General features: G+C 37.4%; 1 protein-coding gene across 2 annotated transcripts in view; it reads left to right on the top strand.

The window, feature by feature from the left end:
- Nucleotides 1–17,220, top strand: part of GOPC (golgi associated PDZ and coiled-coil motif containing) — a 42,381-nt gene extending 25,161 nt beyond the window's left edge. For both annotated transcript variants that reach the window (XM_056124995.1, XM_056124994.1), the window contains 6 exons: nt 1,930–2,105; nt 3,188–3,353; nt 4,627–4,722; nt 6,135–6,299; nt 10,334–10,514; nt 14,090–17,220. In XM_056124995.1, coding sequence (XP_055980970.1) covers nt 1,930–2,105; nt 3,188–3,353; nt 4,627–4,722; nt 6,135–6,299; nt 10,334–10,514; nt 14,090–14,211 — 906 coding nt within the window. In that variant the 3' untranslated portion in view covers nt 14,212–17,220. The remainder of the gene's footprint in view (nt 1–1,929; nt 2,106–3,187; nt 3,354–4,626; nt 4,723–6,134; nt 6,300–10,333; nt 10,515–14,089) is intronic.
- Nucleotides 17,221–17,517: the final 297 nt, after the last annotated feature.

Here is a 17,517-nt window from a genome sequence, read left to right as displayed (position 1 = left end):
CAGAAGTGTTTTGTTTGGCAGTCCAGTTTTTGTTTGGCGATCCAGTATTTCTTAAAATTTGACTCTTTCATTCAGAATTTTGCACCTTCTATTTCTATTTTTGTCTTTTAAGTCCTTTGTGTGTGCTTGTGTGTAGTTTTGTTTTGGTTTGGGGGACATACCTGACGGTTCTCTGGGGTTACTTCTGGCTCTGCACTCTGGAGTCACTCCTGGCAGGACCATATGAGATGCCGGGGATTGAAACCTGGAAGGGTCACATGCAGAGCAAGCACCTTCCTACTGCGTTATCTCTACAGCCCCATCACATGCCTTTCTGAACTCTGCTTCGGTCCTGGAGGCATTACACACTTACAGGACTAGACATACTGTTCTTCACGTTTTTAAAGTAAATTGAGCATTCTTCTCACAGCTAAGTTTGTGATAAAAGTTTGATGGCAAAGATATTGAGGTCATACTTTTTAACACTTGTGAATTTATACACATGGGGTACTATCAGGAGGAGAGTAGAATAACATACTTTCATATAAACTAAAAACAAATGTCTACCTCAAAGTAAACAAGTATGGCCAGTATTTCCCTCAGAAAGCAATTTTTCATTCACTTTAACATATAAATAGGTGAACCAAATCCCCAAATTCAGTAGTCAGCTCTATACTACAGGTAGTGCAGTTGTTAGCAACATTTCTTCATGACAATATACATACATATTTAATTAGAAGGATATTGAAACTTTGGTGGTGTTTTTAATTAGAGGAATATTGCACTTTGTTGGGCATGGAGTGGTAATGTTGTACTTCGAAAACATAACATTTACTGTTTTGTAAATCACTGTTACCACAACAAAAACTGAAACCAAAAAAGAAAAAGAGGATTAAAGAATTTTCTCAAGTGATAAAAAACACATGCTTAGCTTGTGTGAAGTCACTTTGATCCCCCGGCACCGCTGTGTGTAGCTGTGGTGGCTCTCACACATCACTGGGGTTACCCTGGTGGGCCTCTGAGGACCTATAAAAATAAAGGCAAGAAATTGGAATATCTTTAATTCTATCATTGTAATTTCTTATTGTCCCTTTAAATTAGCTATAAAACACACCTGCATATTTCAGTGGTATTACTTTTGTAGTATGCTACACTAAGTTTAATGTAATGTTTGAGTGTAACCACCAATCCTATTGTTTCATTTGCTTGTTTCTGGGCCACACTTGGCTATGCTCAGGGGTTACTTCCGGCTCTGTGCTTAGAAATTACTCTTGGCAGTGCTCAGGGGATCATACGGAATGCCAGGGATCAGAATGGGGTCAGCCTGTGCCAGGCGAGTGCCCTACCCAATATCTTATCATTCCTGTCTCCAGCATGATTCTTTTTTACTTTAGATTTCCTTCTTGAGTCACTTTTCACACTTAAAATCAAGACAAAAGTCAGTTATCCATTGAAACTACTCATATTCCTCCGTGATAAGTCTAAATTTAGAGAACTCTTGGTATCCTCAGTCTTAAGGTCCCTCCTACCAAACGTTTATCTTACCTAGACGTGCTTCCAGTAACTTCTGCTACAAATTTAAACAAATTTCATCTAAAGGTTTGTCTTCCATTTTATTGGAAGGAAATGGAATGGGCTGGCGAGATAGTACAGGAGTACTTACCTTGTATGTGGCTGCAGTAGTCACAACCCTGATTCAGCTTCCTGGCACCACATATGGTTCCACCAAATATGAGCACCTCCAGGGCTCACTCCTGAGTATAGCCCCTGAGTACCATCAGGTGTACCACCCATTACCATCACCACTAAATGGAGTGGTAATATTTATTGTATACTTTCATTGTTGGTATCATAGACTGTGTGCTTTTTTTGTATTTTAAGGAACATGGTCTATTGCAAGAGTCTTAAAATAACCTTTGTTGCATTATATTTTTTAAAAAATTAAATAAGGAGCAAGAGCTTGAAGCAAACAAAAAAGAGAAAATGAAAGAAACACAACTTGAAGCTGAAGTCAAGTTACTGAGAAAAGAGAACGAAGCCCTTCGTAGACATATAGCTGTTCTCCAGGCTGAAGTTTATGGGGCAAGACTTGCTGCCAAATATTTGGACAAAGAACTGGCAGGAAGGTGTGTAAAAATAAAAAATAAAGGTGCTTGCCTTGCATACAGTTTCCCTGGGTTTAATCCCCGTCACCCAGTATGGTCACTGAGCCCCACCAGAAGTCACAGAGCCAGGAATAAGCCCTGACCACTGCCAGGTGTGGCCCCCAAATAAAAAACTGATACACAGCAAATAAAAATTATATTATCTTGAAGTATACATTTTTGCATTTTCTTTTGTTTTCTTTCTTTATTTTTTTGTGTAACACTTGGTGATGCTCAGGGGTTACTCCTGGCTCTGCACTCAGGAATTGGTGGTGGTCAGAGGGTCATTATGGGTTACTGGAGGTTGATCCCGGGCCAGTCACGTGCAAAGCAGAAGTCCTACGCACTGTATTATTGCTCTGTATCCTGAAGTATGTGTTTTCTAATTTAGCACATTTAAAGTAATCATCTTGTAAAACACTGCCAGAAGAAATATTTTTGTGCAGTTTTCTTTATCTAAAGACTAGCATTTACTAGTATCTAATTTATCAGCCTGTCTTGATTACAGCAAGACATGAAATGCATGTTAACACTAGTATCATAAGTTATCTTAAGATATATTTGGACTTGTCTGGATTTGACTAAAGAGTGGATTATGGAGATAGAAAGTTCAGGCACTTTCCTTGCATGTGGCCAATGCCATTTTGATCCCTGGTAGCACATATGGGAGTAAGCCCTGAGTATTACTTTTAAAAATAAAAAAGTTTTTTTTTTTTTTTATTAGTTTCTGGGTTAGAAAAATAGTACGGGAGGTAAGGTGGATAAGGTGACCTTTTCTGCTCTTGGCACCACATGTTGTCCTCTGAACACCTTTGGAGTAATCCGTGAACATAATGCCAGAAATGAGCCCTGAGCACTGCCAGATGTGGCCCAAACACCAAACATTTAATAACACAATAGTTGAAAATATGTAAAAATTGGTTTCCTTTAACAATTTGTATGTCTGTAAATTCAAGTATTTGTTAACTTAGATATATTTAAAGCTATTTGTGTTCAGTAATTCTCTTGAATTTTATTATGTATAGTGAAAAGTGAACTGAATTAAATCTTTTCCTCCTATGAAGAGTTCAGCAAATACAGTTACTAGGACGAGATATGAAGGGACCTGCTCATGACAAACTTTGGAACCAGTTGGAAGCTGAAATACATTTGCATCGTCACAAAACTGTTATCAGAGCCTGCAGAGGACGTAATGACCTAAAACGGCCAATGCAAGCACCACCAGGCCATGTATGTGTGTTTGCCACTCACTATTTTCTTTCTTTAATCAGAAATCCTTTCCATTTATTTTCATTCTATTTTTAAAACCTTTATTTTAAAAGTGGAAGTGAGATTAAACAAATACAAAGTTTCAACAACCCTTAATTCTATAGATTTACTAATTCACTGAAAGTGATATTTCTGAGGACTCTGAATTATTGCTAGCACATGCATAACGGTATTACTTTAACTCATGTTTTAGAATATTTTCTGGATCATCAAATTCGGTGTTTAAATTTTTTAATAAGCTCAGAAAGAAGTAGTCATTGATAACTTGAGGTAGTTCTTTGGGGAATTTTTGTCAGATAAATTGTACTTTCTAAACTAATATTTATACTAATATTTTCCTTTTTGTCTGGATAAACCTTAAATTTTATTACAACAGTTGCCGGATAATAGAAACCTTAATGTATGAAAAATGTGTCTACTCTTATCCAGTGACTCACACATCTTAGAACATGAAAAGGTTGGCCCAGCTTTTATACCAATTTTTTGTAGCAACCCTTGTGAAGTTTTTAAAAAACATTTTGTTATCTCCAAAACAGGGTGTGGTAAATATAGGGGGTTTTTTTGTTTGTTTGTTTGTTTGTTTGTTTTTTGCCTCTGCAGTATTGTACAAATTGTTATTGTGCATGAAATTAGTTGGAAAGAAGAAGGGAAAGGATTAAGCGTTTAAGCAATGGCCTTCTTGGGAAATCAATGTCTTCTATGTATGTTAATGGTAGTGGCTGAATGACAAGATAGTTCATACTACAAAAGGATTTTGAACTTCATGTTAATAATCATGAGATTTTCCAGAAAATAAAATAATGGGGGACCACAGAGAAAGCACAGGGGTTTGTCTTGCATGTAGTCAACCCTGTTTGATCCCCAGTACTGCATATGGTCCCTTAATCACTGTCAGGAGCTATCCTTGAGCACAGGAACTGGAGTAAGTCCTGAGCACATCTGGGTATTACTCTCAAACCAAAATAATAATGACAATACAACAACAACAAATTTAAAATTTAAGTACGATTTAATATTAAATATATTTACATAAGAGTGGATTACCTTTACATTTTCCTATATTGATAAAACAACTAGTTTTTTGTTTTATCTAATCACGTTTTTAACACTAACCTATGTATCTATTCCAGAAAATTAATAAAGATTTTTGAAAGCATATTACATATATAACATAGGGTTGCTGTATTTGTTATAATTAATTAATTCTAATCTATCTTCTTCCTCCCCCAATAAGGATCAAGACTCTTTAAAGAAAAGTCAAGGTGTTGGCCCAATTAGAAAAGTTCTCCTCCTCAAGGAAGACCATGAAGGCCTTGGCATTTCAATTACAGTAAGAAGTAGTACTTCCAGTGCCTTTTGTAGTTATCTAATTATCCAGTTATATCATTGTGCTACTTTATTGGGAAGTAAAACATTTTGGGCATTGTTTTATAAATAACTAAATTTATTCCCACGGATACCAGAATTTTTGTATCAACTTCTTATTTTCTTAGTTTAAGTCTTTTTAGTAACTATTAAGTAGTATATCTTTAGTACTATAGTATAACCTTTTCTTTATAACTCAGGTCATAGTTCTGCTCCCTATACTATAATATGCCTCTTGGAATCATTGCAGTGTTTCTGTGGAGAACACCCTGGAGTGGGGGAGGTATGAGGGGGGGCCACACCCTGCACACATACGGCCCTACTGTTGACCCTTAAAATATTCCAAAAGGACCACTGGTATAATAAATCATGTAAATGGGAGTCCATGACATGTGATTAGGGGGCCAACCTCTACTCTAGGAGGTGGGGAAGAGCCCACATGAAGGAAACAAGGCTGGAAGAGGGTCATGGTTGGAAAAAAGTTGAACAGCACTCTTACAGTCTGTATTAGTTTTCTCTTATGTCATTTCTTTATTGTCAGATTTCACTGTTAGTTCTTGGGGCCAAGATTTTTTTTTTTTCCTTTTAAAACTTGATGACTTGCCAAACAGTTGCTTTGGGCAGCATTCCTGAGAACCATCTGTCTTAAAGTACTTTGGAGTCTTGCTCTTACTCTGTGCTATATGCAGGATGAATGGATAGTATGGCTTTATTCTAACTTTGATTTGGTAATATTGAGTCATTGCATCAATACACTGGTTTTCTGGTATTGCTTAATGTAGTTTGTTGTAACAAAAATGCTTATCCAATGATATTTACTGAATACTCTCTTTAATGCACTGCCCTCAGAGCATACATTTTAATGGAAAAAATACATAAGCATTATATAAGCTAAAAAAGGATACCTTGTCTGACTTGCAGTTCTTTTGCATTTTGACCTTTTGAAACTGAAATTCATATTGCAGTCCTAGAGCTAATTTTGTGGTACATTAAATGATGTCATTTGTTGTCACAGCACAGCGGGTAGGGCATTCGCCTTACAAGCGGCCAACATGGCCGACCCGAGTTCGATTCCTCCACCCCTCTCGGAGAGCCCGGCAAGCTACCGAGAGTATTCGATATGCCAGACACAGTAACAACAAAGTCTCCAATGGAGACGTTACTGGGCCCGCTCGAGCAAATCAACGATCAACGGGAAGGCCTTTACCTTTACCTTTACCTTTATTTGTTGTCACTTATATACTGTGACTTTACTCAGTATTTATAGAAACTGTGGGTAGTCAAAAATATTTTAAAGAAATTCTTTATCACTAAAATTATCAAACTCTGAAAAAATGAATTTACTGCTTTTTTGCTTTTTATTTCCCTTTTGGTTAGGGTGGGAAAGAGCATGGTGTTCCAATCCTTATTTCTGAGATTCACCCAGGACAGCCTGCTGATAGATGTGGGGGGCTACATGTTGGAGATGCTATTTTGGCCGTTAATGGAGTTAACCTAAGGGACACAAAGCACAAAGAAGCTGTAACTATTCTTTCTCAGCAGGTAAGTTCTGTTTATGTAATTAAATTTGATTTGTCATTTGGTTCTTTTTTTGACCACTTATTTTGGGCCACCGTTGTGGTGCTCAGGGCTTACTCCTGGGTCTGCATACAGGGATCATTCCTGGTGGGGCTGGGGGCAAGAGGCAGGAGCATATTTCGTGCTGGGATAGAACCCCAGTCCACTGCATGCAAGGCAAGTCCCGTGCCTCCTGGACAACTTTGAGGTAGTTATTTGTGTCTTCTGTTTTAATTATTACGTAGATTAATTCATATGAAGTGCTTAGAAAAGGAGCTGGCACATTTAGAAAGTACAATAATCAGCAGAAACTTGATAATAATATACAGATATGAGATATTAGAGGAAATGAGGTACTAGAAGTAGATTGATTTTTTTTTTTACAGGTAGAGCTGAAGGGCCTTTAGAAGTCATATAGCACAGGGGTTGGAGCAATAGCACAGTGGGTAGAGCACTTGCCTTGCATGCGGCTGACCCGGGTTCGATTCCCAGCATCCCATATGGTCCCCTGAGCACCGCTAGGGGTGATTCCTGAGTGCAGAGCCAGGAGTAACACCTGTGCATTGTCAGGTGTGACCCAAAAAAGCAAAAAAAAAAAAAAAAAGCATATAGCTCAGTTTACTTACCTTATTTTTGAAGTTCTTTTGTTAATTTTTGGTTTACAGTACTATTAGTAATGGTTTCTTGTGGATATGATTCCTACGCCATGTTCATTACCAGTGTATCAGTCTCCCTTATACTTATTTCAAAAGACATAAACCAAGATCCTTATAGATTAAGTAATTTGTGAGGGTTGCGAGCAAATAAATTGTAATAGTTGAGTTTATATCTGGGGTGATTTTTGTGGTCTAGTGTACTTAAGATACTGTTATTTTCCCTTTAAGAATAGGATTGAGGGGATTAGAGGTACTGATAGTATATTGACATTTTAACCATCATTGTAGTCTGCCAGTGTCCAATTGAATCTCAGAGGTGAGGTGAATTTATAGTTCATTTAGTTCAGCTGTATTGCTTCATTTTTAGAGGTATACTTGTTGCTGACAAAGCCGTCTGTTTCATTGTTGTACATTGCCGATTTTTAAAAAGCTCTTTCTCATGCTAACCTCAGGACTGATTAGTGCATAATACTGCCATCTAGAACTTTATTGAAGGTTACTGTGTTGTCTGTTTTTCATAAAAGTGATATTTTAAAAGCATTTTCTGATGAGGAAAATCCAAGAATGTAACCTCACCTTACCACAGCGTGGCTGTCTTCCAGTATCATAAAAATGGCATGAATGGTAATTGTGGTAAAGATGACACAAATAGGCAGATACAAAATTTTAAGGGGTGCTACACACATACTAAAATTCTGAAGCACAATCTTAAAGTTCTGAGAAAGAGAACTTAATAGCAGGAAAAAAAATGCTGTTTACAGTAAGTAAATTTAACATAGGCTGTCTAATTTTATCATTCCAGCCACTTGCAAGGGAGATGTTTTATAATGTGTAGACTGAGATTTTGTAAGCTTCAGTAACGTGCTACAGGTCAACAGGGGAAAGGACAACTGAAAGCTGAGAGTTACCAGATGCCAAGACGTCACTATCCTGGGCCTGGCCTTGTGTGCAAGCCGTCTGTGAGCAGGGAGAAGGGTGCACAGTTTTTTTTAAGTCTCAGACGAGAGGGGCATAGCACTCTGGGAGCTAGTCGGTGGGGGGAAAACACAAAGCAAACTTATGAGAGAAGTTGGGTTGAAAAACTACTTAGGAAACAGGGATGCGGTTCAGGGCAGAGCCCTCACTCTGCATATCTGGGCTCAATTCCTGGTACTACCTGGTCCCTCAAGCACAGCCAGTAGCAATCCTGCAGCACCAAACTAGGACTAGAGGCTGTGAGCACCCAGGTGTTGCCCCAGACACAAAGGAGTCCATAAATCTCAAACTGCCTAAAGGAAACCACTGGGGGGAAAGATATGCTGTCTTCAGAGTCATAAATAGCAGACCTATATGTACCAGTTGTAATCTCTTATTGAATGGCATTTGGCAGTCGGTGGGGGAAGAGAGGATGACATCCAGCAGTACTCAGAGCTTACTCCTGGCCCTGTGCTAGAACTCTGGCAGGGCTTGGGAGGTCTGGAGTGGGTTGAGCTACTTGCAAGGTAAGTGCTTTCCCCACTGTGCCATCTCTCCTGCTACATTTGACATTTTTTTTTTTACATTTGAAATTTTTTAAAATATAAAATAATCTGTAGTTTCTTACTCAAGCATAGTTGTTATTTAAGAATAACGGTGCAGATATAGGACCAGAGAGATAGTATAGGGCTTTAGATGCTTGCCTTGCATGCATTACCACCAGGAGTGATCCTTGAGCATAGAGCCAGAAGTAAGCCCTAATCAACAGTGGTTGTGGCCCCAAAATCAAAAGACAAAAGAAAAGCTGATACGTACATTTCATTTTACTTAGTGATAGGAATGCAGGAACTTGAGTCAAATTTCTGGTTTTCTCTTTAATTTGCTTTTCTGATTTTCTCTTTTATTTCCTTTTTACTTATTCATACTGGGTGAGTTACCTGTTCTCTCCAGAATGCACTCATTTTTCTCATTTATATGAGAGAAAATGACAATATTTTATTTTATACAATAAAATAGTAATTACTATATCTGAACAAAATACCGTGATCAATATTAAATCCGCCCTGGATGAAAGTAAAGATAAAAGATTCAGTAAGAAAGAAAAGAGGGACCAGAGAGAGAGAGATAGAGAGAGAGAGAGAGAGAGAGAGAGTGAGTATAGGGATAAGACATGTACCTTGTATTTTGAATTCATTGGAAGTTTGTGTGATATTCTTTGGTGTAACTTTTATTTATCTATTTGTTTATTTATTTTTGCTTTCTGGGTCACACCTGGCGATGCACAGGGGTTACTCCTGGCTCTGAACTCAGGAGTTACTCCTGGCGGCACTCAGGGAACCATATGGGATGCTGGGAATCAAACCTGGGTAGGCCGCATGTAAGGCAAATGCCCTACCCGCTGTGCTATCTCTCCAACACCTTATTTAATATTTTTACTGATTTGCTGAACTGCTGTGTAAATTACAAAATGCCAGCATATTAAACTGAACATTTGTTCTAGCATTCTTAAAATTGCTGTGTTTTTTTTTTTTACATCAGGTCTGTTAGCAAAAATATTGGAATCGGTATAAGAGGTACTATAATACTAAAAGAAATTTATTTGTAGAGAGGGTTCTTCAATAGCGCCTGTACCTTGAAGCCTCCTTGAGCTCCAGCCGCGTCCTCCCCTGTCGCAGCGGCACCATCTTGCTCAGTAATGCAGGGGCCATGGCGGAGGACTCTGTACCAGGGGCGCCTCAGAGGGGAGCAAGTGAGCCCTCCCCGCCCCATGGGACCTAGCCCCAGTAGCCTCCACAGCCCAACCGTCCCTGAGCTCCAGGCCGCTTTCCATATGATCTGGCCAAGCCTCACGCATGGGTGAACATATTCATGTTCACTTCACAGCTGTGCAACACATCATCATAAAGAAAAAAAATACATATATATAGATATATATATATATATCTATATATGCCTCGGAGAGCCCAGTAAGCTACCGAGAGTATCCCGCCCACACAGAAGAGCCTGGCAAGCTCCCTGTGGCGTATTCGATATGCCAAATACAGTAAAAATAACGTGTCTCATTCCCCTGGCCCTGAAAGAGCCTCCAGTCATTAGAAAAGATGAGTAAGGAGAAGCTGCTAAAATCTCAGGGCTGGGATGAACGGAGACGCTACTGGCACCCACTTGAGTAAATCGATGGAAAATGGGATGAAAGTGATAGAGTGAAAGGTTCCATGGCATTGCTCTGGACATGATGGCTTCTAAGAATGCTTCTACTTTCTTAGCTTCTGAAATTGTTTTTATTGTCTTGAAGACATTGGGAATTTGATTGCTTCTACTATTTCTTACTCCTGCTCTTACCCCACAGAATTTGGAAATGTTTTTAAGATTATGATTATAATAAATTTCTCATTTTTTCCATTTTAGAGGGGAGAGATTGAGTTTGAAGTAGTATATGTGGCTCCCGAAGTGGATTCCGATGATGAAAATGTCGAGTATGAAGATGAGAGTGGACATCGCTACCGTTTGTACCTTGATGAATTAGAGGGAGGTAGTAATCCTGGTACTAGTTGCAAAGACACAAGTGGGGAAATCAAAGTGCTACAAGGTAAAAATTCGCTCTAAAAATTAATGTAGCTATTACTTATAAACTTTTAAAATTTCAGTTTCAAATTTTCTTCCGTAGCATTGCTTTTATGATGGGGAAACTGTCATCAGCAGGTTAATATCTTTCTTTTTGTGATAGCTCTTTACTGAACACTAGTAACTTTGCCAAACTTCCATTTACATGTAAATTCTTCTTTATCTTGAACTTTTAAGACAAGGGCATTACCAGTTACTGAACTACATGTCATCCTTAAAAAGTAAATTCAAGGCTCTAGATTCTAAAATAACCAATATGATTATTAGACTTTCAGATGTACTTTAGTATCATTTTGCTGTTTTAAAAATTCATAATATAGCGAGGTATAGGTTTAATATAAATAAGTAATTATATTTGTCTTATGAAACATCTGTCGCTGTCCTCCCATTTGCTCATTGATTTGCTTGAGCGGGCCCAGTAACATCTCCATCGTGAAACTTGTTACTGTGTTTGGCACATCAAATACATCACGGGTAGCTTGCCAGGCTTTGCCGTGCCGGCAAGATACTCTCAGTAGTTTGCTGGGCTCTCCGAGAGGGGCGGAAGAATCAAACTCGGGTCGGGCACGTGGGCCACGTGGGCTGCGTGCAAGGCAAACGCACTACCAGCTGTGCTATCACTATTTGTCTCCATCAGACACCAAGCTATAGGAGCTGGGGATTTCTGATTTAGTTCCTTTATTATATGTACACATATTTTAAAGAAAAATTCTCTTTTTTTCATACTGAGTCATGTTTCTTAAGTTCTGATCCCTGGTTTTGTGGGTCTCCTTTTGACCTTTTAGAGGTTCATGAAATGAAAGCTTTTTATTGTAATAGTAAGACAATGTCTCTTTTGTTTCTTGTTTTGTTTCTTGTTTTTGTTTGCTCTTTTGGTGTATTTACACTGATAGTTCAAATGTAGTGGGAGTAAAACTGTTGTTGACAGTATGAATCATGGCAGTGACAACATTGTCATTGTTGTTTTCTTTCTTGCCATATACTCAGTAAAAAAATAAGCAGAAAGAAATGCCAGTTTTTCTCCGTTATCTATGAGTGTCAGGGAGATGGTGCCATGGGGAAGGCACTTGCTTTGCATGCCACAGACCTGGGCATGCACCCCACTCTGTGGGGTGTCAAGTTTAACCCCCGACACCCCATAGAGTTCTCCCAAGGACACAGAGTCAGCAGTAAGCCCTGAGCACTGGCTGGTTTTGTCACCCCAAAGCAAAACAAGACAAAAAATATTCTCAACAAGATAATAAACTTTCCATTTTATAAAGTCTTGGGCCCTTGAGTACATGTATTTTTTCCTGCTCTGTGTGATGAGAAGTATATACATAACATGATTAGTCTGCAGGCTACACTAATATGCTTCCATTGATACTTGGGGGCCGCTCCTGATTCTGTGCTGAAATTCAGGTCTCACCTGTGGTACTTGGTGGACATGGGATACTAGGGATGGAACCGAGTCTTCTGCCAGTAAAGCACATTTGCTCTGCAGTTTGGGTTGTTTCTTTGGCACATAAGATGCTAGTCTGGAGGAAAAGCACTGAAGTGACTAAGTTGCTAGGTGAACTGATTTTTTTTTTTTTTAATGGAAGACAGTTTTTAGTTGAGAGAATAGCCGATTATGGGTAATTCAGACTGATTCAGGCAGGTATCTTAAAATGAACGAAAATAAGTTCATCACTTCAAGTAACATAACTGACGATATTTGTTGCCAGTGAAAAACTTTCAAGAGGACAGTAGAGTTTTGTAAAACATGCATCAATACCTAAGAGTTTGACAGTTTTTCAATACTGAAAATTATTTTTCGAATGGTGGTATTAATCTAATTTTTTATATAATAAAATAGTGTAAACTTTGGGGATTGCTATATAACTCTGATGTAATGTTTTCAAATGACCAAAATACAAGATTAGAAATTTAATTTATTTAAATCTGCTTCTCCTCCTTCTCCTTTTCTATTATTATTATTACTATTGTAGCACTGTAGCACTGTCCTCCCGTTGTTCATTGATTTGCTCGAGCGGGCACTAGTTATGTCTCCAATGTGAGACTTGTTGTTACTGTGTTTGGCATATCAAATATGCCACCGGTAGCTTGCCAGGCTCTGCCGTGCGGGTGGGATACTCTCGTTAGCTTGCCCAGCTCTCCGAGAGGGACGGAGAAAGCGAACCCAGGTTGGCTGCATGCAAGACAAACTCCCTACCAGCTGTTATTATTATTTATAATTTATTATTATTTTTAGCCACACCTGGTGATGGTTAGGGGTTATTTCTGGCTCTGCAATCAGGAAATACCCCTGGTAGTACTAGGGTGACTATAATGGATGCTGGGGATCAAAACCCAGTTGGCTGCATGTATAGCAGGTGCCTTCCCTGCTGTACTATCATTTTGGCCCTAAAAGAATTTTTCTAATGCAGCAGAGTGCAAAAGATTCAGTGATACAGTGTCAAATTCCATATTTTAAATTTTGGTTTAATATCAAAGAATATGGACAGTTTCCTGAAAAGACCATCCACATATATTTATCCCCTCTTCCAATGACAGGTGCATGTGGGGGAACTGTTTTTCATTGCTTGTACCAAATTGAGCAGAGGAAAATACGAGTTCTTTTATATTTTCTATTTTGGATAAAAGAAAATAGTTCTTTTATATTTTCTATTTTTTGGCGGGGGTTAGGGTGGCAGGTCTAGACATAGAAGAGAGTTGCGAAATTGTGAAATAGCACTACCGTGGGGTTTTTTTTTTTTTTCCAGTTTGTTTGACTTTTTGTTTTGGGACCACACCTGGCTATGCTCAGAGCTTACTCCTGGTGCGGCTTGGGAGACCGTCGCGGAATCCAGGGATTGACTCTGGGTTCACTGTGTGCAAGGCAGCTGCCTTACCTGATGTACTATCTCTCTAGTCCCACTTTGTGTTTTTGTTTATTTGGTTTTTTAAGTTTTTTCACTCAACAAATTTTTGTTAACATTTATTGTCATATTAGGGTTAAATCAGTTTTTAGTAACACATGTAATAGTAATCTACGTAAATAAAAGCACACTGAAGATTTGAAACCAGAAAGTTTGAGAACTGCTGACAGAACTTTACAGTAAATGGATGAACTATTTATTTACCCTTTGGTAAACTTGTGTGTTAGCAGTTGTAATTATCATTCTTCCCATGTATCTTTTTTTTTTTCTTTTTTTGGGTCATACCTGGTGATACACAGAGGTTACTCTTGGCTCCTGCACTCAGGAATTACTCCTGGTGGTGCTTGGGGGACCGTATGAGATGCTGGAAATCGAACCCGGGTTGGCCGTGTGCAGGGCAAATGCCCTACCTGCTGTGCTATCGCTCCAAAGATTATATTCAGAAAACTGTACAGTTTATTTGGTATCTGGTGTACAAGGAAGAATTCCTTTTATCAGAAGTTCTGACAAACCTGATCTAGAGTGTCTTTGATTTTTGCCTCATTATTAATTATAGTGGGTATTCCTTTGCTTTTACTCAATAAAACTATAAAAGTCTTCTTTTTAGATTAGAAGTTAATCATCTTGTTCTCTTTTTCAGGATTTAATAAGAAGACAATAACTGATGGACATGAAAACGGAGACCTAGGTGAAACTCCACTAGAAGACAGTGCTTCTAAGTTAGACGATCTGCACAATCTCTATCATAAAAAATCCTATTAAATTGACTGTCTCCAGACAAGATTGCTAATAAGACTATTCTGAATTTGGGGCACTAGGGAAGTCAGTGACAGAGACTGTATACATATATCAAGGGAGGCTGTTTATTGCCTAAATGAAAGGCGGGTACCTCAGGGCTTTGTGAGAACAATTCTAAAAAATGCATAAAACTTCCTGATTTCTGTGGTATACCCTAATTAGCTGTTGCATGTAAAATGATTTTGCTTTTCTTAAAATTGTAAAAGCACCAAAGCATGTGTTTCCCACAGGGATGTTACTAAGCTCTTAAATACCATATGAAGCACCACTGTTTAAATTTGGTTCCTTTTTCATTTAAGTAGGACAGTGTTAACTGGAGTTTTATAAGATAGCCTTTAAATGCAAGAGAATAAATGGATTCATGTTACATATACCAAAATGTTAAGTGTGGTGTTTCAAAGGACAGAATTTTCCTGAATTGCAGAAATGCAGGCTTAATTTTTTTTTAAACTGAAAGAATGATTTTAGGGGTTTTTTTTGTTTTCTTTTTTTACATTTTTATTGTGCATCCCAATATCTAAATCAGTCCTTAATGGCCATTATAATGAGTTTGCCTTTCAACTTTATTCAATGCAGTATAAAATTGTTTTCTTTAAGAAGTCCTTAATCAATGCTGCACTAGAAATAGTTTCTGAGAAGTTACTGTACTTTGTACTTCCTGGTTTTTAAAAGAAATGCAGATGTGAGTGTAAAATATCTGTTCTGAATTATGTTGATCTGTGTGCATGGTATTGGAACATTATATTATTAGTGTTTAGTTGTCTCAAGTACATTTTTTCAGGGATCCAAGAAAAGATATTTTGAGTTCATAAAGTTTGTCTTGTAGTAATCCTGGCACTTCAAGGTAAATATTTTTGGCAGAAAAAGCTCAAATTTGTGACTATCACAAAATACATGGCATTCAAACAGCAATTTTCTGTCAAAGTAAATGATTTGGCAGACTTTGTAGAGCTGAGGCACAAGTGGACCAGATGAGTTAGTTGAAGACATTTTAATACAATAATTGGTTTGGGTGACTTTTCATGATAGTGTTTGTTTGAAAGGTTTTGAAATGTGTTAATTTGCCAGAATCACTGTTTCAAAGGATATATCATAGATTGAAGGGAATATTAAATGGGGAAAGCAGAAATGACTTTTAGAATATTATGGTTATCTTCATTTTTAATATACAGATGCTATGTGATATAAAACATTTTTTTGTCTTTCTTAGATGCACTATATATTTGTTGATAGGTAAATCTGTAAAATGTATATACTTTATTTGGTGGTTTTGTTATTTATAAATTTTGTGTCTTAACTATCGCTTGTTTATAGTTTATTTTGGGTGTTTTTTTTTTTATATGTGTATCACCACATTAGTTTGTAATGGAAATGCACTTCATAGCGTATATTGTTATTGATATTGAAAAACCTTGTAGTATTGTGTTGCTTCTAAGCAAAGCAAGTGTTTGATTGTACAACTGAATTAGCAAGCTAATTACTGTTCCTGACAGGCTAGGCCTTAAAAAAAAAAGAATTCTTTTCCGTATGCATTTTTTGTTTTAAATATATACCTTCAGCCATGACATAAAATTCGCAAACTGGATCTTAGCCAGCATATGCATTTGGGAAAAAATTGAGTTTAGAAAATATTTCATTGTAGGATATCTGAACACTATTTTTGTTGTGACTTAAAATTGAAATTCTTTTTTTTTTTTTAACACCACCTGGAATGGAATGAACAAGGCATTACTATTATTTTTTTAATCAAAGAAAATATTCTCTAATTACTATGACTGAATCTTTAGAAAATATTGTTTAAAACCTTTTTATCTTCTGGGCCTGAGCATTAATACAGTGGGTAGGGTGTTTGCCTTTCACACAAACACAGCTGACCCCTGTTCAAGGGTTTGACCCCTGGCACCTCATATGATTCCCAGAGCACTGCCAGCAATGTTTCCTGGGTGCAGAGCCAGGAGTCAGTATTGAATACAGCTAGGTGTGACCCCCAAGACAACAAAAAAAGCCTTTTGATTTTCAAGAACTGCGTAATAAAGTCTATAAAGAATTTTTTAGAACCTTTAATTGGCTTTTTGTGTAATATGAAAGATAAATGGTTATGATACAAATCTCCTTCGAGGGCTCATAAACAGAATAAAATAAACTTCCCAGGTATAGGTTTTAAATTGCACACATCAATTTCTGTTCTACTCCTTTACTTTGGTCTGCAAGTCTAATCAAAGCACTGTGTTGCTCAGATGCTATGGTGAGCTTCTAGTCAGGAAGCTCCCAGGTAAAGGTTCATTTTAAATTATATGATCTTTGAGGTATGGATTTGAAATGAGAAACTTTTCCCAAGGGGCTTAATGAAAAGAAATTTTTATTTTTTCCACATTTATAGGAGAAATAGTATTCAAATTTCTAGACCCAGATTAAAAAGTACTGTTATCAGCCATTACAATTAATAAGAAAAAACAAAGATACACAAATGCAAACAGAATAGCTGAGAAGAAATTCATAAGTGTGATGATTCAGTGTATGGATTTTCATTTCTAAAATTCCCTTCTGCATTAACTAACATTTGAATATGACAGAAAAGCAATACATGGATTATTTGAGACTTGTTAAAAGAGATTTAACAGAGACGAAAATTCTGTGAGTCTTGTCCTTATGAATGAACACTTGTGAAAGTTAGCAATTTGTCCTTGGTGCTGTTTTTAATCTCTCATATTGACCCTTTTATTTTTTCATGTTAGAAGCAAAATTATTGATTCATTTTGAGGTTGCACATTATTTGACTTCATTATTATGTAATCAATTTTTCCACCTATCCAGTCCTCCACTTAAAGTCAGCTACAAATTTGTAGGATTTATGACATATATATCTAGTTGAGTTTAATATTTTTATTAGCCTGTAAATAATGATGACATCTTCTACATTAAAAAAAGTATTGATCTTGGGTTTTTTAAAAAATAAACAGTTTGTTTCATTCATGTTAAGTATTTTGGTTTATTTCTAGTAGCTTCTGTTATTTAGACCGATATGTCATTTAGTCCATATAAACTGAGGTGCAGGAGCGATAGCACAATGGGCAGGGTGTTTTCTTGCATGCAGCTCACCTGGGTTTGATTCCTGGCACCACAGAGGGTCCCCTGAGCATTGACTGGCAGCTGTGACCCCTGATTGCAAAGCCTGGAATAATACTGAGCACTGCATGGTATGACCCGCAAACAAATAAACAAAAGACTGAATCTAGTTACTTAGGGTAGAACACTGGTGGGTGGGGCATA

This window comes from Sorex fumeus, unplaced genomic scaffold (assembly GCF_029834395.1).
Source record: "Sorex fumeus unplaced genomic scaffold, SorFum_2.1 ptg000054l, whole genome shotgun sequence".
Lineage (NCBI taxonomy): Eukaryota > Metazoa > Chordata > Mammalia > Eulipotyphla > Soricidae > Sorex > Sorex fumeus.
The sequence above is the reverse complement of the archived record's forward strand: the minus strand, read 5'-3'. Positions and strand labels throughout refer to the sequence as shown.